At 36.4% G+C, this 20964-nt stretch overlaps 1 protein-coding gene across 3 annotated transcripts in view; it reads left to right on the top strand.

Moving 5' to 3' along the window:
• The first annotated feature begins 260 nt into the window (after nucleotides 1-260).
• Nucleotides 261-20964, top strand: part of LOC109000372 (probable inactive ATP-dependent zinc metalloprotease FTSHI 5, chloroplastic) — a 41154-nt gene continuing 20450 nt past the window's right edge. For all 3 annotated transcript variants that reach the window (XR_001997702.2, XR_004802788.1, XM_018977217.2), the window contains exons 1-12: nucleotides 261-1479; nucleotides 2413-2884; nucleotides 3771-3971; nucleotides 4080-4373; nucleotides 4462-4731; nucleotides 5700-5789; nucleotides 5869-6000; nucleotides 8066-8239; nucleotides 9622-9743; nucleotides 10226-10427; nucleotides 12683-12811; nucleotides 13821-14003. Coding sequence is in view for 1 of the 3 variants with exons in the window: in XM_018977217.2 (XP_018832762.2) it covers nucleotides 416-1479; nucleotides 2413-2884; nucleotides 3771-3971; nucleotides 4080-4373; nucleotides 4462-4731; nucleotides 5700-5789; nucleotides 5869-6000; nucleotides 8066-8239; nucleotides 9622-9743; nucleotides 10226-10427; nucleotides 12683-12811; nucleotides 13821-14003 (3333 nt within the window). In the remaining 2 variants the exon portion in view is untranslated. The remainder of the gene's footprint in view (nucleotides 1480-2412; nucleotides 2885-3770; nucleotides 3972-4079; nucleotides 4374-4461; nucleotides 4732-5699; nucleotides 5790-5868; nucleotides 6001-8065; nucleotides 8240-9621; nucleotides 9744-10225; nucleotides 10428-12682; nucleotides 12812-13820; nucleotides 14004-20964) is intronic.

Genomic DNA, 20964 nt, shown 5'->3' with positions numbered 1-20964 from the left:
GAAATATGTCAAGGAGCAATAACATCCCCACAATTCAAAACAATTCATCGCTCATGGAGCTATAAGCTCTTTTCACATAGGGTGTATATATATATATATAGAGAGAGAGAATTGTACCATTATTTTTATGATTTTTAATTTTTAATATTTTTGTTATTTATTATTTTGTTATTTATAGTTATTATTTTATTGTTATTTTTATCACTTTTTAAATTTAAGTTAACTTTTCAGCAAGGGCATTTGCCTGTTTGTTGGTCATCCTCTCTACCTTTTCAAAACCTCACCTTACCTCTTTTTTCTTCGTGGTTCGTCCCTAAAACCCCTCCCCCCCTCTCTCTCATCGAAATCTTGAAATGGATACTGCTACCGTACGCCTTTCCTCCTCTTAGTGTCTCTCTCTCTTGCCATCACTCTCATGGACGCCATTCTCTTCTCACTTCCGCCGACCAATCCTTTCACCTCTCAACGTCCACTGCCATTGCGAACCGCTTCATCTCCTTCACTCACCACGAAACGCCGCATTCGAAACCAAAAATCCCCCAGAAAAGCCACCACAAATGTCTTCCCATTCGGTAGCCATTTAAGCTCAATTAGCTTCCCAGGAGCTTCCCGAACCTCCAAATTCGCGAACCCGGAAGAAAAATCAGCTCTCGAAGGCTGTATCCGCTCAAATTATAATGAGGACCCGGAAGAAGAATCAGTTGTGGAAATTTATAGCAGCTCAAATTCTCACTACCCAGTGAAGAGCTTGTTGAATTTGATTGTAAATTGCGGGAATTTCGATAAAAGTATAATCAATCGCATTGCAAAAACAATAGTCTACGCATTGTTTTGTACTGCAATAGGTTTCTCTCCATTTCTGGGATTTCGAGCATGTGCAGTTGCAGCTCCCGTGGTTGCCAAATCAATTTTAGATAGAAAAGAGAATGTGAAAGAGCAGCAATCTATTACGGTGCGTTCAAAGGGGCACGAGTATTCCGAGTGCACTCGGAGATTGCTGGGGGTGGTTTCAGAGCTGTTGAGGAATATAGAAGAGGCTCGGAGAGGGAATGGGGAGATAAAAGAAGTGGAGGAGGCTTGGAAGGCGGTGAAGTCAAAGAAAGAGGAGTTGCAAGAGGGGATAATGAGTGAGCTGTATGTGAAGGTGAATCAGTTGAAGAGAGAGAAGATGGAATTGGAAAAGCGGGCGGAGGAGATTGTGGATGAGGTAGTGAAGGCAAAGGGAGAGTATGAAAGGTTGGTAAGGAAGGGGAAAAAGGAGGGGAAGGAGAAGATGGAAAGGTTGGAAGAGAGTTTGAGGGGATTGGAGGTGGAGTATAAAACAGTTTGGGAGAAGGTTGGGGAGATTGAGGATCAAATTTTGAGGACTGAGACCGTAACAATGAGTTTTGGGGTGAGGGAGCTTTGTTTTATTGAGAGGCAATCTGAGCAGTTGGTGGGAAGGTTTATCCGGGAAATGAGGAACAAGAGTACTGACAGGTAAAATTGGATGGCTAATTTTAGCAATAATTGATGTATTTGGATCTTAGTAGGGGAGAATTTCAAGTGAAAATTCTCCTAAAGGTTCAAGAAAGTAGTTTGTAGGATCGTTGCTATTCTTCTCAAGTACACTGCACTGCATCATCAGAACGTGTTATCTTTTGTATTGGTGTGCTTTCTAGTTCTAGTTTTCTTTATATGTAAATATGAATGCACTGGCCATCATAAGATTGTGAGTCCACATGAATCAAGGCTAATGAGTTAAAACTTTTGCAATGTAACTTTGGGTGCATAAGGTAATTGTTACATTGTTTATCTCTCACTGGTAGATATTGAAAGTGAAGGATAGCACGTGTTTTCATTATGCATTGTATTGGACATTGGCTTTTTTTATGATGCTTTTCTAGATATTGGATTTGATGATACTTTAGGATGTGATATATTTGTAGTTTTTTGTCGATACTTCAGTAGTTTTTTGTCATTGACTCAACTTCTAAGCCATTCCAAAGACAAAAATTTGGTTTTTCGTTGGTTGTTAAAGGAAAAACCAAACAATAGCTCATGATACTTGTAGAAGTTCTTCACTTAATACCCTATTGAGCTTTTCCATTGTGGTAGACAAATAGTTGCCTGTAGTGAGCTTTTTTAGGGAACTCATTTATGCCAATTACATTTTCTCAAATTCTGAAGGGCTAAAATGACTTTTTGTTGTTGAGATATGAACTAGAAAGTAACTAATATATTCACAGTCAAGTCCATAGATCTACTTGCTAGTGTCAAAATTCTGCATCGGTGGTATTTCTCAAAATTTTAATCATATATATATGTAATAGTTTGTTTTTTGGCTGCTTTATCTCCAATGGGTGTCTCCTTATATGCAAATTAATGAAGATTCATTTCATTATGTGAGCTTTGGTCGCTATGTGTCTGCAGTCTACCGAAAAGCTTCATCCCCAAGCTTTCCAAATCTGATATTCAGAAAGATTTGGCAAGTGCGCAAAGAAAACATTTGGAGCAAATGATTTTGCCTAGTATCTTGGAGCTTGAGGATCTTGGACCTTTATTTGATCAAGAGTCCAGGGATTTTGCTCAGCGTATAAGCGAGGGCCTTAGAGATTCAAGGGAGCTGCAAAGAAATTTGGAGGCTCGTATAAGAAAAAATATGAAGAAGTTTGGTGATGAAAAGCGTTTTGTTGTAAACACGCCAGAAGATGAAGTGCTAAAAGGTTTTCCAGAAGTTGAATTGAAGTGGATGTTTGGAGATAAAGAGGTTGTGGTTCCAAATGCTATAGGCCTCCATTTGTTTCATGGTTGGAAGAAGTGGCGTGAAGAAGCCAAGGCAGACCTGAAAAGAAACTTGTTAGAAAATCTCGAGTTTGGTGAACAGTATGTGGCTGAAAGACAGGTATCCTTTTTACCTTATATTTGCAGTAGTGATCAAATCTGGTGGAAGCATATGTTCACAATTGTGATGAATATTTTATATCCTGCAAATGGGTTCTAGCTCAAATGGCACTCTCCTTGTAAGAACACATTGGGGGGCCAGGTACTGACCTCAAAACCTGTTATGTTTGCGCATGTGACTTTCCATGAAAGAAAATGATTTCATTATTTCATCCTTTGTCCAGGGAGGTCATTGCATTAAGGGTAGTGGACCATTTTGTTTCTTATGACCATTTCTTTCACAAGTGATTGTCTTACAAGTAGTTTGGACCTGGAAATTAAGGTGAAATTTACATCCACAGCATACACCTCTAATAGAAGGTGAAGCCATCGTAAACTTTGAGTATTCAACCTCTTTGGTTGCTTTAATATGGAAATCATGCATGTTGTTCCCGTTATATGTTGTCGATGATGGTTACTACAGTGATTGCGCTCCCTTCTGCCAACTCAAATATCATTTTATAAATTGCAAGCTGCTTAGTTTGGTTGAATTCTCTTATTGGTATTTCCCATAACACCTTGATATCAACATAAATTTTCATATGGGTTTTCTTTTTCTACTGTTCTAAATAGACAGACTGTGTTTGATTGATATTTAGTTGGCTCTCCGACTTTATAATCTTCATTGGCCAATTAAAATTAATGATGTGAATTATATTTGTTTAAGATAACCATTGAACTTTTTTCTTGGCTTTTAATAAACACTATGTTTTCCCTTTCTCAGCTATGTTTAGAACCTTTGTTTGGAAATTATGTTCATTTAATGTACATCACTTTTATGCTTGTGAAGTTTGATGCAATTCTTTTGAAGTATTTGTGTTCTTAATGATTTAGCAAATGTTCATTAGGAACGTATTCTTCTTGACCGAGATAGAGTGGTGTCAAAGACTTGGTATGATGAAGAGAACAATAGGTGGGAAATGGATCCAATGGCTGTTCCATATGCTGTGTCCAAGAAACTAGTGGAGCATGCTCGAATCAGGCATGATTGGGCTGTCATGTATATTTTACTGAAGGGGGATGACAAGGAATATTGTGTCAACATTAAGGTTTATTTGCATATTCTTTGTTAATTCCTCTATGAGAGTTATTATGTGTGTTTTAACTTCTAAAAAAAAACTATGTGTGCGATCTTAACATGGGTATTCTCATTCCAGGAATTTGAACTGCTGTTTGAAGAATTTGGAGGTTTTGATGGGCTATATATGAAAATGCTTGCCTGTGATATTCCAACTACTGTTCACCTGATGTGGATCCCCCTTTCAGAGTTGGATTTCCGTCAACAGTTTCTCTTGACTATGAGGCTGTCGAGTCAATGCTTGAATGGATTGTGGAAGAGTAGAATTGTATCATACGCAAAAAATTGGGTTTTTGAGAAAATTAGAAATATAAATGATGACATTATGATGATGGTTGTGTTTCCAACTGTGGAGTTTATAATTCCTTACCCGGTATTAATTATTTGTGACTTGTGAAATTTTAGACACATGCTTTATACTTCTATTGTTGCTGTTCTTAATGCTATTGTTATTATTATAGGTAAGGATGAGGTTGGGGATGGCATGGCCAGAGGAAATAGACCAAGCCGTTGACTCGACGTGGTACTTGAAATGGCAGTCTGAGGCAGAAAGGAGGTTTAAATCCCGTAAAAGAGATAACATACAGTGGCTTCTTTGGTTTCTAGTTAGAAGCATTATATATGGATTTGTTTTGTTTCATGTTATCCAGTTTATGAGTAGAAAAACTCGAAGACTTCTTGGTTATGGGCCTTTACGTAGAAATCCAGACCTGTGGAAGCTGCGGAGGGTGGTATTATTTTGTCCCTTTCTGATTATCAGTTTTTTATCTGATTATAATGCTACAATTTAAGTGCTGCATAAGTCTGAATTGATCTTTCAATTCTTTGCCCATGTTACCTGCATGATAATTAGCATGGTCTGGAGAATTCGTTTATGGCTCTGATCAGCATTACTCTTCTCGGGATGACTTGCATTGAAAGTTTTCCTCCGTGGTCTTGCTACATGTTACCCATGTTGAAGTCCACAATTAACCTGAAGCTAGAATGAATGACTCATGCAATGCCTCTTCCCTGCTATCACATTTTGAATCTGTTCCAAAATAATTCACCTTAATAGTGGATGACGATTTGCAAACTCAACATTTCTCTTGGGTCAACTTTCTAATATTAACTGTTTAAGTTGTAATAAAATATTTGAATTTGGAGAGCTTACATTGCTGAATTTTCTGAAATTCAAAGGTGATTGGTACTGAGAATATCTCAGGTATTCTCAGAATACTTCATTACTATTCATTATTTTATTATTACTTTTCACTATTATCTACTACTATTCAATATTCTATCATTACTTTTTCACTACTATTCATAGAATACCTGAGAATATCTCACTATCCAAGCACAACCTTAATTCAGTTGATGTTGTTTAAATTGCTCTATGTGGTAAATAATGTGTATTGGACATTATTTGACTTGAGCCTTGAATAAATTGTCAGTATCTGAGAATGAGATAACTCAGTAGCTGAAATCTTTGTTTTTACTTCGGTTATCCTGCTCTTTAGATATCGTTCACTCTTAGATGTCCATTGAAGAATTGCATTTTGCAAGGACAAGTGACTGTTTTAGCAGCAAAAGGATAATCAAGTCTATGGTCATGATACTCAACTATTAAGTTGCTCTATAGACTATAATGCCTCCTTTATTTTTGGGACTTTGAGGTGCAGTTGACTGAATAAAATGATTTTTCTATGCTATCTTGCAGAAAGCCTACCTTAGTTATAGGGTGAGGGAAATCAAACGTAAGAAAAAAGCTGGCATTGATCCCATAAAAACTGCATTTGAGGGAATGAAGGTTCATCCTTGGCACTAATTCTTACGATCAAATTAATTCTTAAAACAGGCAAATTTTCTGATCCATATATTGTATGCAGAGGGTGAAGAATCCACCAATACCATTAAAAGACTTTGCTAGTATTGATTCTATGAGGGAGGAAATCAATGAAGTTGTGGCATTTCTACAAAATCCTCGAGCATTCGAAGAGATGGGTGCCCGTGCACCTCGGGTATGTTATTCTCAAAATGATGCATTTTTTCCATACTTGCTTCTTTTTATTTCTCTTTCAAACTTTTTTCTTAAAAAATGGTGGACACAACTCACATACCATGAATGGTTCAAACTTGACCTTATTCTCCTTCCCTAGCTTTGGAGGAGGAAATAAAATTTGGTTTGAGGATTGTTGATGTAGAGAAATGTTTTAGCCACAAAAGGCTTTCATAAAAGTAAACTTACAAACTGGCCTAACTTGATGTATACGTCAAATTGTAAAGTTACATTTATTTTAAAGTAGATCTGAAGCCACATTAGTTTGTGAATTTAATTTTGTGAAATATTTTTGTGGCCGTAGCACTTCTCGTTGATGTATATTATATCATCTTGTTGCAAACATCATAACACTGACATCGTAACTTGACACCATTTTCATTTTGATTGTATTTGTTAGTTGAAAAATTGAACTCTTGTTATAAAGAAGTAGACCTGAAGATGCAGAGTTATTTTCTGCATTACATGTTATATGATGTTTGACATGTAAGATGAGTAAATATCTAGTTAGTATTATTCACTAGGGAAATCCTAATTATTTGGGCTTAATGCGTGTGTGTAATGACCCAAGGAAGATCTAAGCCACATTCGGACCAATACTCTAAAATGACTAGTCAAGTTTACAATTGAAATTCTTAGGATCATTATATAGAGTGAAAACTTCTCCCTTCTGAGCAATGTCGGATTACACTCACTGTCTTCTTATCCTCATTTAGTATAGGTATCACAATCTCCCTCATAAATTCCTGACATTGTCGTCAGTCCACTCTACCCTAGATGGCATGACTCAAACCTCATACTTTAGGTTAGGTTTGGCTCTAATACCATTCGTAATGACTCGAGGAAGATTCAAGCCACATATAAACCTATACTCCAAAAGAACTAGTCAAGAGCCCTTTGGAATCATTATAGAGAACAAAAACTTCTCATTCTTAAGCAATGTGCGATCTCATTCACCACCCTCCTATAATCACTTAGTATGGGGTATAACAACACACACAAAAACTATTTGAGCGGGCACTGAAGGAGCTCAAGACTTTTTTTTTTCAATACTCTCATCCTTTGGATAGCTTATGTAGACTTTATGGGCTTAGTTATCATGATTTTCTTGTATCTTCGTTTTATTCTTTTTTATAAACACTTGCTTATGTTTTGAATTCTGAATATTCCAATAAATATAGACAATATTCTTATGTTTGGCTGGATATCTAGTATCATTTATTGTTTTTCTTCCATTTCTTTGTATAGTAGTATTCAGATTCTCAAGTAATTGAGAGCTCTTTTGCTTTGCTTTGAAGCTGTTTCCGGCCTTGAGGTAAATTTGTCTAAATCTGAAATGGTTCTGGTTGGCTTGGTAAGTCACTTTGGAGACTTGGCTGAAATCTTGGGTTGTAAGGTGTTGTCTTTGCCTATGAGTACCTTGGTCTTCCACTGGGGGGCCCTCATAAATCCAAGGTAATATGGGATGGTGTTATTGAAAAGATTGAGAATAGATTGGCGAGTTGGAAAATGATGTATTTTTCTAAAGGTGGAAAAATCACTTTAATTAGGAGTACTTTATCTAATCTCGTATGTTCTATCTTTATTCCCGGTGCCAGCTGGCGCGACTAATAGAATGGAAATGAATTTTTGTGCTTTCTTGTGGGGAGGATTGGGGGATGAGAAAAATTAAATGGGACAAATGAGAAATTCTGAACAGCTGTAACAAATCTCACATTCCTATTCAGACCCTTATAAATTGTTGAATAGGACGTTTGAAGGCTTGAGTTTTTAGCTGGAAGACATATGAAAAGGCTAAGATTGTGTGGTTGTTAGTGCCTGTTATCGGTTTTCTTTAGACGTTTTGTTTTTAATATTTCTTAGTCAGCAAATGCTTTTGTTTTGCATATAACTTGCGCCATGTAGCATTAATGGTTTTAGAATGTTGGTGCTGTAAGCTAATATATTTTTTGGACAAGTAGGTAAGTTAGATTTTCATTAAGTTGTCGCACAAACAGCTTCTCAGGCACTTTACACTTCTGTTGCAGGGAGTTCTGATAGTAGGTGAGAGGGGAACAGGAAAGACATCTCTAGCATTGGCTGTAGCTGCGGAAGCCAAGGTGCCTGTTGTTGAAATTAAAGCCCAACAGTTGGAGCCTGGATTATGGGTTGGCCAAAGTGCATCAAATGTTAGGGAACTGTTTCAAACAGCAAGAGATTTGGTCATCTATCTTAAGCCTTCTTGTCCACTTTATTCTTCATTTTTCTTTTTCTTTTTCCCCTCTTCCCCCTTTCAATTTTTTTTCCCGTTTCTAAAGTCACTATTATATATAAAACAGTGTCCACAACTAAAGTGTAGTTTGTAGATACATTGTTTAGATCTAGGCATGGTAGATGGATTTTCACACACTTTAGTTGAGTTGGTCAGATAGCTTTTGGTTTATCATGGAACCTCAGGCAAAGGTCTGGGATCAATTTCTAGACAGAGACGCACCAACAAGAGGGAAAAAAGAGGGTTTTGGGACATGGAAATTGCTATAATTTGGAAGTAATTTAAATAATAATCTGTACTAAGATAAAATCTAAACATGCATATTCCAATATAAGTTTTTTTGTTATGCGGGGCTCATTGAGTTTCTAAGATGTATTATTATCATTCAACTAAATAAATTCTAGAATGTCATAACCATCTTATTTTAATTTCTTTTTTATTTTGTAAAACTTATTAACATTGTTTCCCTTTTTATTTAATTCCTGTAGCTTAGGACTATATCTTTCTTCCAATAAAAAAATAGGAACATTGATCCAAACAAGATGCAAATCTTTAAGAGCAAGCCTTTGTTTCAAAACTATATTCTTAATTTCTTTTGAAACATAGTGATCATTACTATTGGTTTTATTGCAATTATAACTTACAAACTTGGACATGATGAAATCCATGATCTCGCTTTCTGCCCTTTCTTTATGAGGGAAGTAGATTCCATTTGGTCCAAATGCTATTATATTATTATTATTTTTAAATCATGTAATCTGTCTTAATTTTGTGGATGACATTTGAGTAAATATGTAATATTGTTATTTTGTCCTTAGTAATACATTAATTAAGACTATCATCAGTTGATATCCTGGACTTAATGAAGTTGTTTGTGAAGGAGTCCCACATTGTTCTAATACATGCTTGGTGATGGGTCTTACATACTTGACAGGCTCTCTATGCACTAGCTTAAGCTTTTGGATTAAATTTTCTAGCATAATCTGAGACCCGGGGGGGTTTGTTTTCAGACTCCGCATGCAAGGTCCATTTGCAAGTGTGTTTGGTTTATTTGATAGGTGGAGGCTTGGTTTTGTTTGTGTACTACTTTGGGCTTTTGACCTACTAGCTTAGCCTATTGTGTTGCTATTGTGTTGGATGCTTTAAGAGATGGTTTTACTATGCATGCTAACTGGTGCATAATGTGCTTTATTTACTTTCGGTTGGGAGCTTAATTTGAACTATCAGAATTGTTAGCCTTGAAAAAAAGAATTGTTAGCCTTGAAATAAACATACAAAGTTTTTGATTTCCTATTATCTAACACTTGCCAAGTTGCATGATGCCATTCATAGGCGCCTGTAATCATATTTGTGGAGGATTTTGATCTCTTTGCTGGTGTACGTGGGAAGTTCATTCATACTAAAAATCAGGATCATGAGGCTTTCATTAATCAACTTCTAGTGGAACTTGATGGGTATCAACTCTTCCTTTTGTTCATCGGCTAATCATTCTAAAAAATTCCTTTGTTATTTCATAATTAAGAATATTAAAGGTCTCATTTTATACTTTCTTTTTCTACATGTTACCCAGGACTTCCTCTATGCTTCTTGTAATGTAACCTACTTTCACAGTGCACACTAATTGCTTCTTGTCCATCGTGAGGAAAATACACAATCGGCATCTGCTTCAGTTGTGCATGTTGTTTTTTTTATTTTTATTTTTATATTAATTACTGTTCAACCATCAACTAAGAATCGTGAATAATTTAGTTCGTTAACCTATATTTATGCTCATGTGCCTCATCTGAAAAACTGAATGCTATAATGTTTGACCTTGAACGCTGTTCTTATGCATGCGACTTAATTTGATAATACACGGACACACAAACCTTTGTATCATGTGTAGTAGAACGATGTGCATTTGTACTCTCCCACTTTATAACAACAACTGTTGCAGGTTTGAAAAACAAGATGGGGTTGTCTTGATGGCTACTACCAGAAATCTGAAGCAAATTGATGAGGCCTTGCAGCGACCTGGTAGGATGGATAGAGTGTTTCATCTTCAAAGGCCTACTCAAGTGGAGAGGGAAAAGATATTACACATTGCTGCAAAAGATACCATGGATGATGAGCTAATTGATTTTGTAGACTGGAGAATGGTAATTGCCAATCAGTTTCACTGGTTATCTGCATTAGCATTTAAATTGCTCTGATCGGTAAACTTGTTCCAATTGGTTATAGATAAGTTGTTTAAGATGGTTGAGTTGGTTTCCCTTGTGCACTTCTATTTCATATTGTTCTAACAAAAATGAGATTTGTTGTTTGCCATTTGGCTTCTTTCTCTCCCTACTTTCCTTTGGTGACTTTATCCGATGATTCTCGCAGAAAATAACACCTCCTTTCAATAAATTGTCAATTGTCGGCGCTTCTCGACGAGAATTTTCTTTTTTCATCCCATTCTATTCTCTACTCCATCCCTCTTTTTTCACTCCTTATTTATCCTTAGAATTTGTGGAGGCGGTATGGATTCTCTGAGGAGTTTGTTGGTGGATTCAAAGGTCTTCGGTTTTTCAAGAGAGGATGCTAGGTCTTGTAGGATTACTGGAGCAAACAAGAAAGTTAACAAGTCTATTATCATTGGCAATGCCACGACAGTTTGGGTGGTAAATATGGTGGATGCTTGTGCATTGTCAGCCTGTAGCAATGAGTTTTAAAACGACATGGGTGGGCAATCGTGCTTTTCTGGCACAACCGTGCTCGAATACTTTTGGTTGATATCTGGTTATCCCAGAATACATGGGTGGCAACAGGAGAGGCTTTATCGACATATTTGAATGTGGGAAGGGAAGGGTTGCATAGTTTTGGTGATACTCTTAGGGAGGTGGGCATTTTGAAACACACTATTTTTTGTGGTGAAAATAGAGGTAGGGTGACTTCTAGTGTCAATTCTTTGGCTCGGCACGAGGTTCAAAAAAATTTCAAGTCATCATTAGGGTTGTAATCGAGCTAAGCTTGAGCGAGTAGTGTTTGGTCAAACTTGGCTCGATTATTGAAAACCCAGGCTCAAGCTTGACTCAAACATTTTTGGATGTTTGAACTCAATCGATTAAGAAATTCTCATGTCGAAACTTGTCTCGAGACTAGATTAAAAATCAAGTTGAGAGTGTTCGATTGAGCACTCGTCTTGACTCGACTTGTTTATCATTTTTTGATTTAAAAAATAAAATAACAGAATATTCTTATATACAATTAGATGCAAATTATTTTTACAATCTCAATTGTTCATAATTATTTGCACTTACAATTAAATAATTACAAGACTATATGGCTACTTGGCACTTATCAACTTTAATTAATTATACTTGTATAGTATATTTATATAAGTATACTCATACAACAATGAATTATACATGTACACGCATATATTCATCATAACTACTGCATATACCATATATATAGTGAACAATATAGATATAGAATAGAGTAATGCTATATGCAGTTGTGGAGTGCGCTAGCGCTGTGTAGTCACTTTGAAAAAAAGTGGGGTCCACTTTTAAAAAATTAATTTTTTTTCATGTGGATCTTGTATTTATTCACTTTTTTCAAAGTGATTGCGCGGCGCTTGTGCACTCACGACTGCAAGTATCATTTCTCTATAGAATATGATGCATTTTTATATATTAATGTATGTGTGTGTTTTATAAGCGAGCTAACGAGTCGGACCGAGTTTTAGACAAGCATGTTCACGAATTTAATCAATTCGAGTGATTATAATACAAGTTTGTATCATTTAACAATCAAGACTAATCTTTTGTTCACAAACAGTCTATTTAATAATTGAATCGTGTCGAATTCGTGCTTAATCAAGTCGAATTCGGGCTGCCTATCAGGTGGTCTTGTTTATTTGCAGCCCTAGTCATCATCTAATGGAACTTCCTCAGGGGGTTGGGGCTCGCATATAGGTGTCTTTTAGAGACTCCGACATATTTTCTGGGTTCTTAGAATTTTGCTGGGGTTTGTGTAGGCCTACGGGTTAGTGGAGTGGGTGATGCCAGCGAATGTTCGTTAAATCGCAGCGGAACTGCATCAATCCTTACTTTATGATGTGAAGTGGTGATTGGCTTTTGACCCCTTTGGTTTCATTTATTACGAGTTATTAATTGTTCTTAACTCATAGCAGAGTGTCACACAGTGTTCTCCTTTTTCCATCCACCGATTCATATTCCCACTTGGAAAGTGGTTTATTACAGTTTTAGTTTTGAATTTTATATTATTGCTCCATATATATGTGTGTGAGTGAGTGTGTATGTTGTGGGGATGTAAGTGTGTGAATATATTTATTTATATATATAAATATTGTTTGAAAAAATCGGTAGTAATTTTCTCCTGATACATTGACATTCTGTGTCTTTAGGTTGCTGAGAAGACAGCCCTATTACGGCCTATAGAACTAAAACTTGTTCCTGTGGCCTTGGAGGGTAGTGCTTTTAGGAGCAAATTTCTTGATCCAGATGAACTAATGAGCTACTGTAGTTGGTTTGCGGTAAGAAATAGTCAAAGCTTTCATCATTTCTGGTGTAATTATGAATTTAGATGAATATAAGGGTTATTTTATGTTTCACACAATTGATGAAGTGTATTTGACTTTTAATAGTTTCTTTTCTTTGGTTGTTTAATATCACTCGGTGGAAATTTTTGATAAGTTAATCTTACTCATGGAAATGGAATGAGTGCCTTTCTTGTTCCTTTGTAGATTAATTATATCTACTGTGAATTTTGGTGTTCCCTTTTAGAACTCGAATTGTTTCTATTGTATGTGGTCTAGAGTAATTTCTTGAAATAAACTAATGATTTTTTTTTCCTATGATTGAAAGAAATAGAAAATGGAAGAAAGAAAGTTTTACTTTTAAAAATTTTTGGAAAGTTAATAAAGAACTGAATATGGAAAATTTAGAATCATCATCTTTGCTTGACGTTAATTTTGAAGATTGCATTTTAGGGGAAGAGAGGTCTAAACTTCTGGAGTTTAATGGAAAGTTGAGAATCGTTATTTATCTATGCTTGAGATTACAACAAATACGGATCACAAACATTATTTGAATTAATTTTGAGGTTTAATCAGCATTAGCTAAGTTGTATCTAAGACACTTCACAAACCCTCACAGTGATATGTTATTGATTTCATTGATAGTATCATCCATATGGCCTATTTTACAATGGCAGTATTGCCTAATGGCCCTTATAAATAACCAGACCCTTTCCCTCCTTTCAGAGAAACAGTTTTCAAATGCTATCTAGTTATGATTGTTTTCTATGATCTGTCCCAACTTTATATCAAATAAAATATCAGTACTGTTTGATATATATAACTGTATCGTGTCAATCATTCGATGTTCTCTTCAGCTCTCTCTATTTGTTCTTCGATCCTTTCATATATTATATTAAGATGCCATAAATTGTTTAATTTTCTTTTTCTCGTTCTTTGCTGAAGTTTGTTTTTGTTTTTGTTTTTTTCTTTGCCTAAATAATTATACTTTCTAGAACTTTTGCAGACTTTCAGTCATAATGTCCCCAAATGGTTACGGGAAACCAAGTTTGTGAATAAACTAAGCAAAATGCTGGTGAATCATCTTGGACTGAAATTGACTAAAGAAGATTTGCAGAATGTGGTTGATCTAATGGAACCATATGGCCAGATAAGCAATGGAATAGAACTTCTAAACCCTCCTATTGAGGTAACAAAATATCTAGTACATTAGTTGTAAATAGTCAACTGCATGGCTTCTATATGTCATCTTACAATTGGAGCCCCTTGGAATTATTATAAACTGCAAGGTACATCTAGGCTTATACTTCAAATAGACTTGGCAATTTTTGTCAGATTTGGTCGAATACCTCTTTGAGGTGCTTCCTTCTCATTATATAAAAAATAGTTTCAGAAATAATTACAAAGATAAGATTGAGAATTCAATTTGAATCTCAATTTGAATCTCAACAAACTAAATCTTTATCTTATCTAAACTAACTTGACTTTATCCTATCTAAATTTGTACGAGTTTAATTTAAATACAAGATAACATTAGGAAATAAATCTTAATCTATTTGAAATTCAGTTTTGTTGTATCAAAGTAAAATAGGAGATTAGTTGCCTAGCTGCCGTATCTTAAAGAAAACCCTAGTTTTCCTTTGATACCCTCCCTCAAATTGATGCTAGTAAGTCGACTAGCAGCAATTTGCTAACTAGGTATTGATGCCGTTGTCGAGTCAAAGCTTTGGTGAAGATATTAGCTACTTGGTGTTCAGTGGACACATGAGGGAGAATGATAGTTTTAGACTCATAGGCATCTCAGATATAGTGACAATCAACCTCGATGTGCTTCGTACGTTCATGAAAAACTGGGTTGGCTATAGTTTGAATGGCACTTGTATTATCACCATGAAGAGACATGGGATGTGCCTGTGCAAAGCCGAGTTCTGAAAGAATATCATGCAACCACATAATTTCCGAACATGCAGCAAACATTGTCAGATATTCAGCCTCTGTAGATGACTTAGATACACAATTTTGCTTCTTACACTTACATGAGATAAGAGAATTCCCAAGGAAGACACACCGTCCAGTAGTAGAACGTCGAGAGTCCGGACATCCAGCCCAATCTGCATCACTGTAGGCAACTAATTGAAGAGAAGAACCCTTAGGAAAAAACAGTCCACATTAGGAGTCCCAAGTAGATAGCAACTAATCTGACGAACAGCTACAAAATGAAGATATTGAGGAGAATCCATGAACTTACTAACAGTGTGGACAGCATAGGAAATATCAGGGCGCGTGATGGTGAGATAAATCAAGCTGCCAACCAACTTACGGTATAAGGTAGGATTCGAGAGAAGTTCGCCTTCGTCTTTCCTATACTTAACATTCACCTCTTGAGGAATATCAACTGGAGTAGTATCTTCCAATCTCCCTAACTAAATTAGGTCTTGAATATACTTTTGTTGATTGAGAAATAAACCATGTGGCTGAGACCTAACTTCCAACCCTAGAAAGTAGGTAAGATCCCCAAGATCCTTCATGTGAAACACATTATGAAGATGTTCTGAAGTTTTTGAATCAAAAGTCCATCCGAACTAGAGATGATATTATCATCTACATGTACCAATAAAAATACTACTCCAGCATTGCCCTTGTGCAAAAATAAGGAAGCATCGTACTTACTTTGCTTAAAAGAAAACCCTAGCAAAGTATTGCGAAATTTCTCAAACCAAGCTTGAGGAGTTTGTTTAAGACCATACAAATACCTCTTCAATTTACAAACACCCGTAGGGGAGGAAATAGGCATACCAGATGGAAGTTTCATGTAGATATCTTCCTTTAGATCGCCGTGCAAGAAAGCATTATTGACATCCATTTGACGTAATTGCCAAGATTTAGAAGCAGCAAGAGCAAGCAACAAGCGAACAATAGTCATCTTGGCAACCGAAGCAAAAGTCTCATCATAATCTATGCCATAGTCTTGGCAATTCCCCAAAGCAACCAATCTAGGTTTGTATCGTTCCAGTGAGCCATTGGAATGAAGCTTTACGGAGTATACCCATTTACTACCAATTGGTTTGATAGAAGGAGGACATTGTACGACATCCCAGGTCTAATTAGCCGCAAGTGCATCAAGTTCTGTCTGCATTGCTTGCTGCTAGGACTCATGTTCCATAGCCTGTTTGTAACAAGAAAGGATATCAATGGAAGATAATGTAGCAGTCATAGAAGTGGGGGAAGAAAAACCATACCGATCTAGTGGGTGAGAGACATGGGTAGATTTTCGAGGAATAGAAGCAGCAGGAACTATTTTGGATGTTGGATCAGGTGCTGGAGTAGGAGAATCTTGAGAAGCCATAGGAGACTCAGCTAAAGGGGTGCTATGACGTCGAGTGTAGACAAAACCAGGTTTAAACTGAGCCACTGGAGCAGAAGAGGTATTAGGAATGGGCATAGGGAAGGGCTCGGGCTCATCATGAAGAATTGAAAATCTAGGTGAGATAAGGATCGACGTGAGAGAAAAAATTGCTGATTTTCAAAAAATAAAACATTCCTAGATATTCGAATTCTTCGTGCATTAGGATCATAACTAACGAATCCTTTTTTAGTGGAACTATATTCAAGAAAAACACACTTAACAGATTGAGTGGGAGATGAACGAAACACACACAACCAAAGATATGCAAATCAGAATAATTAGGAGTGTGACCAAACAGTATGGAATAGGGAGAAACATTATGTAAAACTGGTGTGGGCAATCTATAATTAAATGGATAGTAGTAGCTAATGCTTCACACCAAAAACGAGATGGAACAGATGAGTCAATAAGAGCCCGAACCATATTAAGTAGATGACAATTCTTATGCTCAGCTATCCCATTTTGTTGTGGTGTAGATGCGCAAGAACGTTGAGAAAGAATACCTTTTTCTTGAAGAAAATTCTGAAATTCATGAGACATATATTCACCCCTAGAATCAGATCCTAAGACCTTGATAGAGGAAGCAAATTGTGTCTGAATGAGTGCAAGAAAGGCCTTGAAAACAGAAAATACTTTTAGTATGGAGAAAATAGATCCAAGTGAATCTACTGCATTCGTCAATAAAAGTAACAAAATACTTGTAGTGAGCATGTGATATAACAGGAGATATACCCCAAACATCGCTATGAATTATATCGAACACCCGAGAAGCATGAGAACTAGATTGTGGGAATGGTAGCACTTTGCTTTTGGCAAGTTTGCAAGAGGTACAATCAAAAGAAATTGTTTCCATTGAAACAGAATTTTTATTGTCAATAGCACCAGATTTAAACAAAGTTTGGAGTACATTAGGATTGGGATGTCCTATACGTTGATGCCAATCCTTAGTACTTATTTTGACAGCATTACAAGAAATAAAGGAACTAGACGCAATAGAAGCTAAACTAGGATTTATTGGAAATAGCCGACCCTCCTTAGGACCCCTCACGATCATCCTCCTAGACACTCAATCCTGTACAACACAACCAAAAGATGAAAAGAGACGTTACAATTATTTTCAACAAGCTCTCCAACAGAAAGTAAACTTGTGGAGAGAGTAGGAGAAACCAAAATATTTTGAATGACAGGGGACATATCACCCACGGCAGAAATTAGTAGTGAACTACCATTTGCTGTGTGGATTTTGAGAGGACCATCATAGTACTGAAGATTGTGTAACAATGTGGAATTATTAGTCATATGATTTGAGGCACCAGAATCTATTTGCCAAGAATTAGGGGAGAACTTTGGTTTACCTGAGATGCCTAAAGCAGAAAAGGCAGAAATTATCATTTGTTGTACCATATCGGGAGTAAGAGTAGTAGAATTGGAACCGGTAGGTGCTAAAGCATGAGTGGCATCAGGAGATGAAGAAGAGGATGCACCTGAGACTTCAATGGAGGTGGAACAGGCACTCTCTTGCTTCCGAGGAGGTCAGATTGGATAGTCCTTGATAATATGTCCAAATTTTTTTGCAATAGTTACAAAATTTCTTTGGACAGTGGGTGGCAATGTGACCAAATCCCTTGCAACTATAGCATTGTGTAGTGCTATAGTCTCGTCCCTTGGATTTTCCTTGTGCTGTAAATGCCACTTGAGCAGGAGATGCAAGCTAATGTTCTATTGTACTCTGAGTAAGTAATCTTTGCTCCTCCCAAAGCAAATCTCCCAAACAATCATCAAGATAAGGAACTGCATCTCTATTCATTAACTGAGAATGAACAGATTCAAAATCTGAACGTAGTTTCATAAGAAACTAAACCCTCCTACTAGTTTCATGCACACTTTGCACATGAGGGAGACCATTGGCAGGGATAGAATAATACACAATGTTAGTGTATTCAGCCCACAGATTTGAAAAACCAGAATAGAAGTCCTCCACTGATAAGCCACCTTGAGAAAAATTAGCCATCTCAAATTCCAACTGAAATCTTCGAGCGGAATTATTCTGAGTGTAGATTCTCTTCAAATACTCCCACATAGCCTTGGAGGTTTTTAGGGTCGGAGATTGAGGATGATGTGAGGCTCAATAAAGCCTAGGATTCAAGATATGATCTTGGCATCCTTGCTCTCCCATGTGGACAATTCCTTTGCACTATCAGGGGCTGGAATAGACCCATCAACATGACCCCAGAGTTCTTTACCCTTGACAAGAAGTTGAAAGTGAAATGCCCAAGTAGAATAATTTTTTCCATTGAACTGAATGCACAAGGAATCAGATTTTTCAGATGCCATGAAAATAGACCAAGAGCAAGAAAAGAGAGCTGCTGTCGTGAAATAGAGGACCCCAAGAAAATCAAGAAACTAGAAACAGCCTCTAGAAAAAAACAGAAAACAGAAACCCTAAAGATTTTAGGGTTGGCCGAGGAAGTGCAAAAAAATAGGAAATCAGAGTAGCTCTGGTACCATGTCAGATTTGGTCGAATACCTCTTTGAGGTGCTTCCTTCTCATTATATAAAAAATAGTTCTAGAAATAATTACAAAGATAAGATTGAGAATTCAATTTGAATCTCAACAAACTACATCTTTATCTCATCTAAACTAACCTGACTTTATCCTATCTAAATATGTACAAGTTTAATTTAAATGCAAGATAAGATTAGTAAATAAATCCTAATCTATTTGAAATTCAATTCTACTGTATCCCAGTAAAATAGGAGATTAGTTGCCATGTAACCCTTGCTGCAACCCAGTAAAATAGCTGCCTAGCTGCCGTATTTTAAAGAAAACCTTAGTTTTCCTTTGATAATTTTAAGATTGGAGTCCCTTGGAATCATTATAAAGGGAAGTGATTGTACAATTTAAGATGTGCAAGCCCTGTGCGTTGCCTGAAAAAGAAGTGGGCAAATCTGGTACCCACATGAAAAAAACCCACTTTTTAATGGCGGTCCCTATTTGTTTCTAAAGTGACTGCACAAGGCTTGCACAACCTTGGACTATATCATTACTCTGTTATAAATTGCAAGAATGTATCCCTCACGCAATACGAGATTACCGCTCACCATCCTCTTGAACTTAATTTGGGATATTATAATCTCCCTCCTTAAATTTTTTAGAAAAAATCTATTCTCAAGTGGGTGTGTATAACACACCTAGTAAAGTGCTTACATGATATAATTTGATTTGGAAGATAAATTTTAAAATTTGAATCTTACAAATCAAATCTTAACATTTAAGTGACGTGGATGATATGCTTTACACACCTGATTGATAGTAGAATAACTTAATTCTTATTTCTTTTGTCATGCCATTATGTTGTAAGAGACATGGCTCAAGTCTTTCATGTTTTATTGGGATTGACTTTGATACCATTTGTAACGACCCAAGAAAAAGCCAAGTCACATCTAAGCTTATAATCCAAAAGGACTTATCAATGTTACACTTCAAGTCACTTGGAATCATAATAAATTAGAGTAACTTCCTTCTTCTAGGTAGTGTGGAATCCCATATACCACCCTCTTATATTAAATCCGACGTATTACAAAGCTGCTCAAAAACCAACTGTACTGTCTAAAATGCATACTTTGGAGATTGTTACATTTTGGAAGCTGAGTAACAAGAAAAGCACAGATAATCAGAATGAACTGATCGAAGTTCAAACTGATGCAGGGGAAAATAGGTTGAAACACTGAGTTGGGAAGATAGGACTTGGGTTTACCCGCTTCAAGAGACTTGAATATAATTTGACTTACCCAAAGGTGATGGGATTAATCTGAGTTGACCCAAATCTTAATCTGGAGTAAAAGCGTCCTAATTTTGCAACTTATCCAAGATAAGGATATCCCTAACAAGGGTAAGAATCTTCAATTTTGCAGCCAAATAGGGTATTGCCTTCACCTAACCTTCACCAATCAACGGTTTAGGTTTTTGTTGCCATGCCATAGTGTAGCACCCCGTTCCCCTAGTGTTAAGAATAACGTAGATTTTTTTTTCTTTAATGAATTTTAGAGGAAAAGGTAGATCATTTCATTCATTTTAGTCCATCATCTTCCATCATAGTTCATACCTATGCACTCAAAAATCTTCAAACCTAATCTTGTCTAAGCAAACCTATAACTATTCATGCTATTAACACTTGGTCATGTGAGTTCATATCATCTGAACCTTAATGCATCCATCCATATTCAAGCCTCTACTACATGCCACCCGAATTGCTCACGATCTCTCTTTGTAAAAATCTGTCCCTATGTTTAAACCATCAAGATCGTGGATCTAAGTCCTCAAATATGCATGGTTTTTTTCAAATAATCATCCTATATGTACTTTTTTTAAAAAAATCTTCCTATATGTATGGTTTTTCAATCCCGTGTATAAAGATGCATTCTAATGCCATAAAACCTAATTCTAGCATGTGTATTTCCTAGCCCTTATGAAATCCGAGTTTCACTAATTTCATATGATCTCATGGCATTTGTCTAACATACCTATCATTAAAAGAGAAAAGGAGAGTGAGAGAGAGAGGGAGTTACCTAAAGGAAGCGGTTGATCCAAAGGTTGGGTTGGAGTACACGGCTTGGCTAAGTGGTTTGGATCTTGATCTTCTTGCTTAGGGTGTGATGTGAGTATTGTAGCAAGGGTTATGGGGCTTAGTGTTTTTGGTTTTAGCACAAAGTTAAGAGAATTTCGTGGCCTTGGAGGGGACCT

This window comes from Juglans regia, chromosome 11 (genome assembly GCF_001411555.2).
Source record: "Juglans regia cultivar Chandler chromosome 11, Walnut 2.0, whole genome shotgun sequence".
Lineage (NCBI taxonomy): Eukaryota > Viridiplantae > Streptophyta > Magnoliopsida > Fagales > Juglandaceae > Juglans > Juglans regia.
Note: the sequence above shows the minus strand (reverse complement) of the source record. Positions and strands in the feature narration are given on the sequence as shown.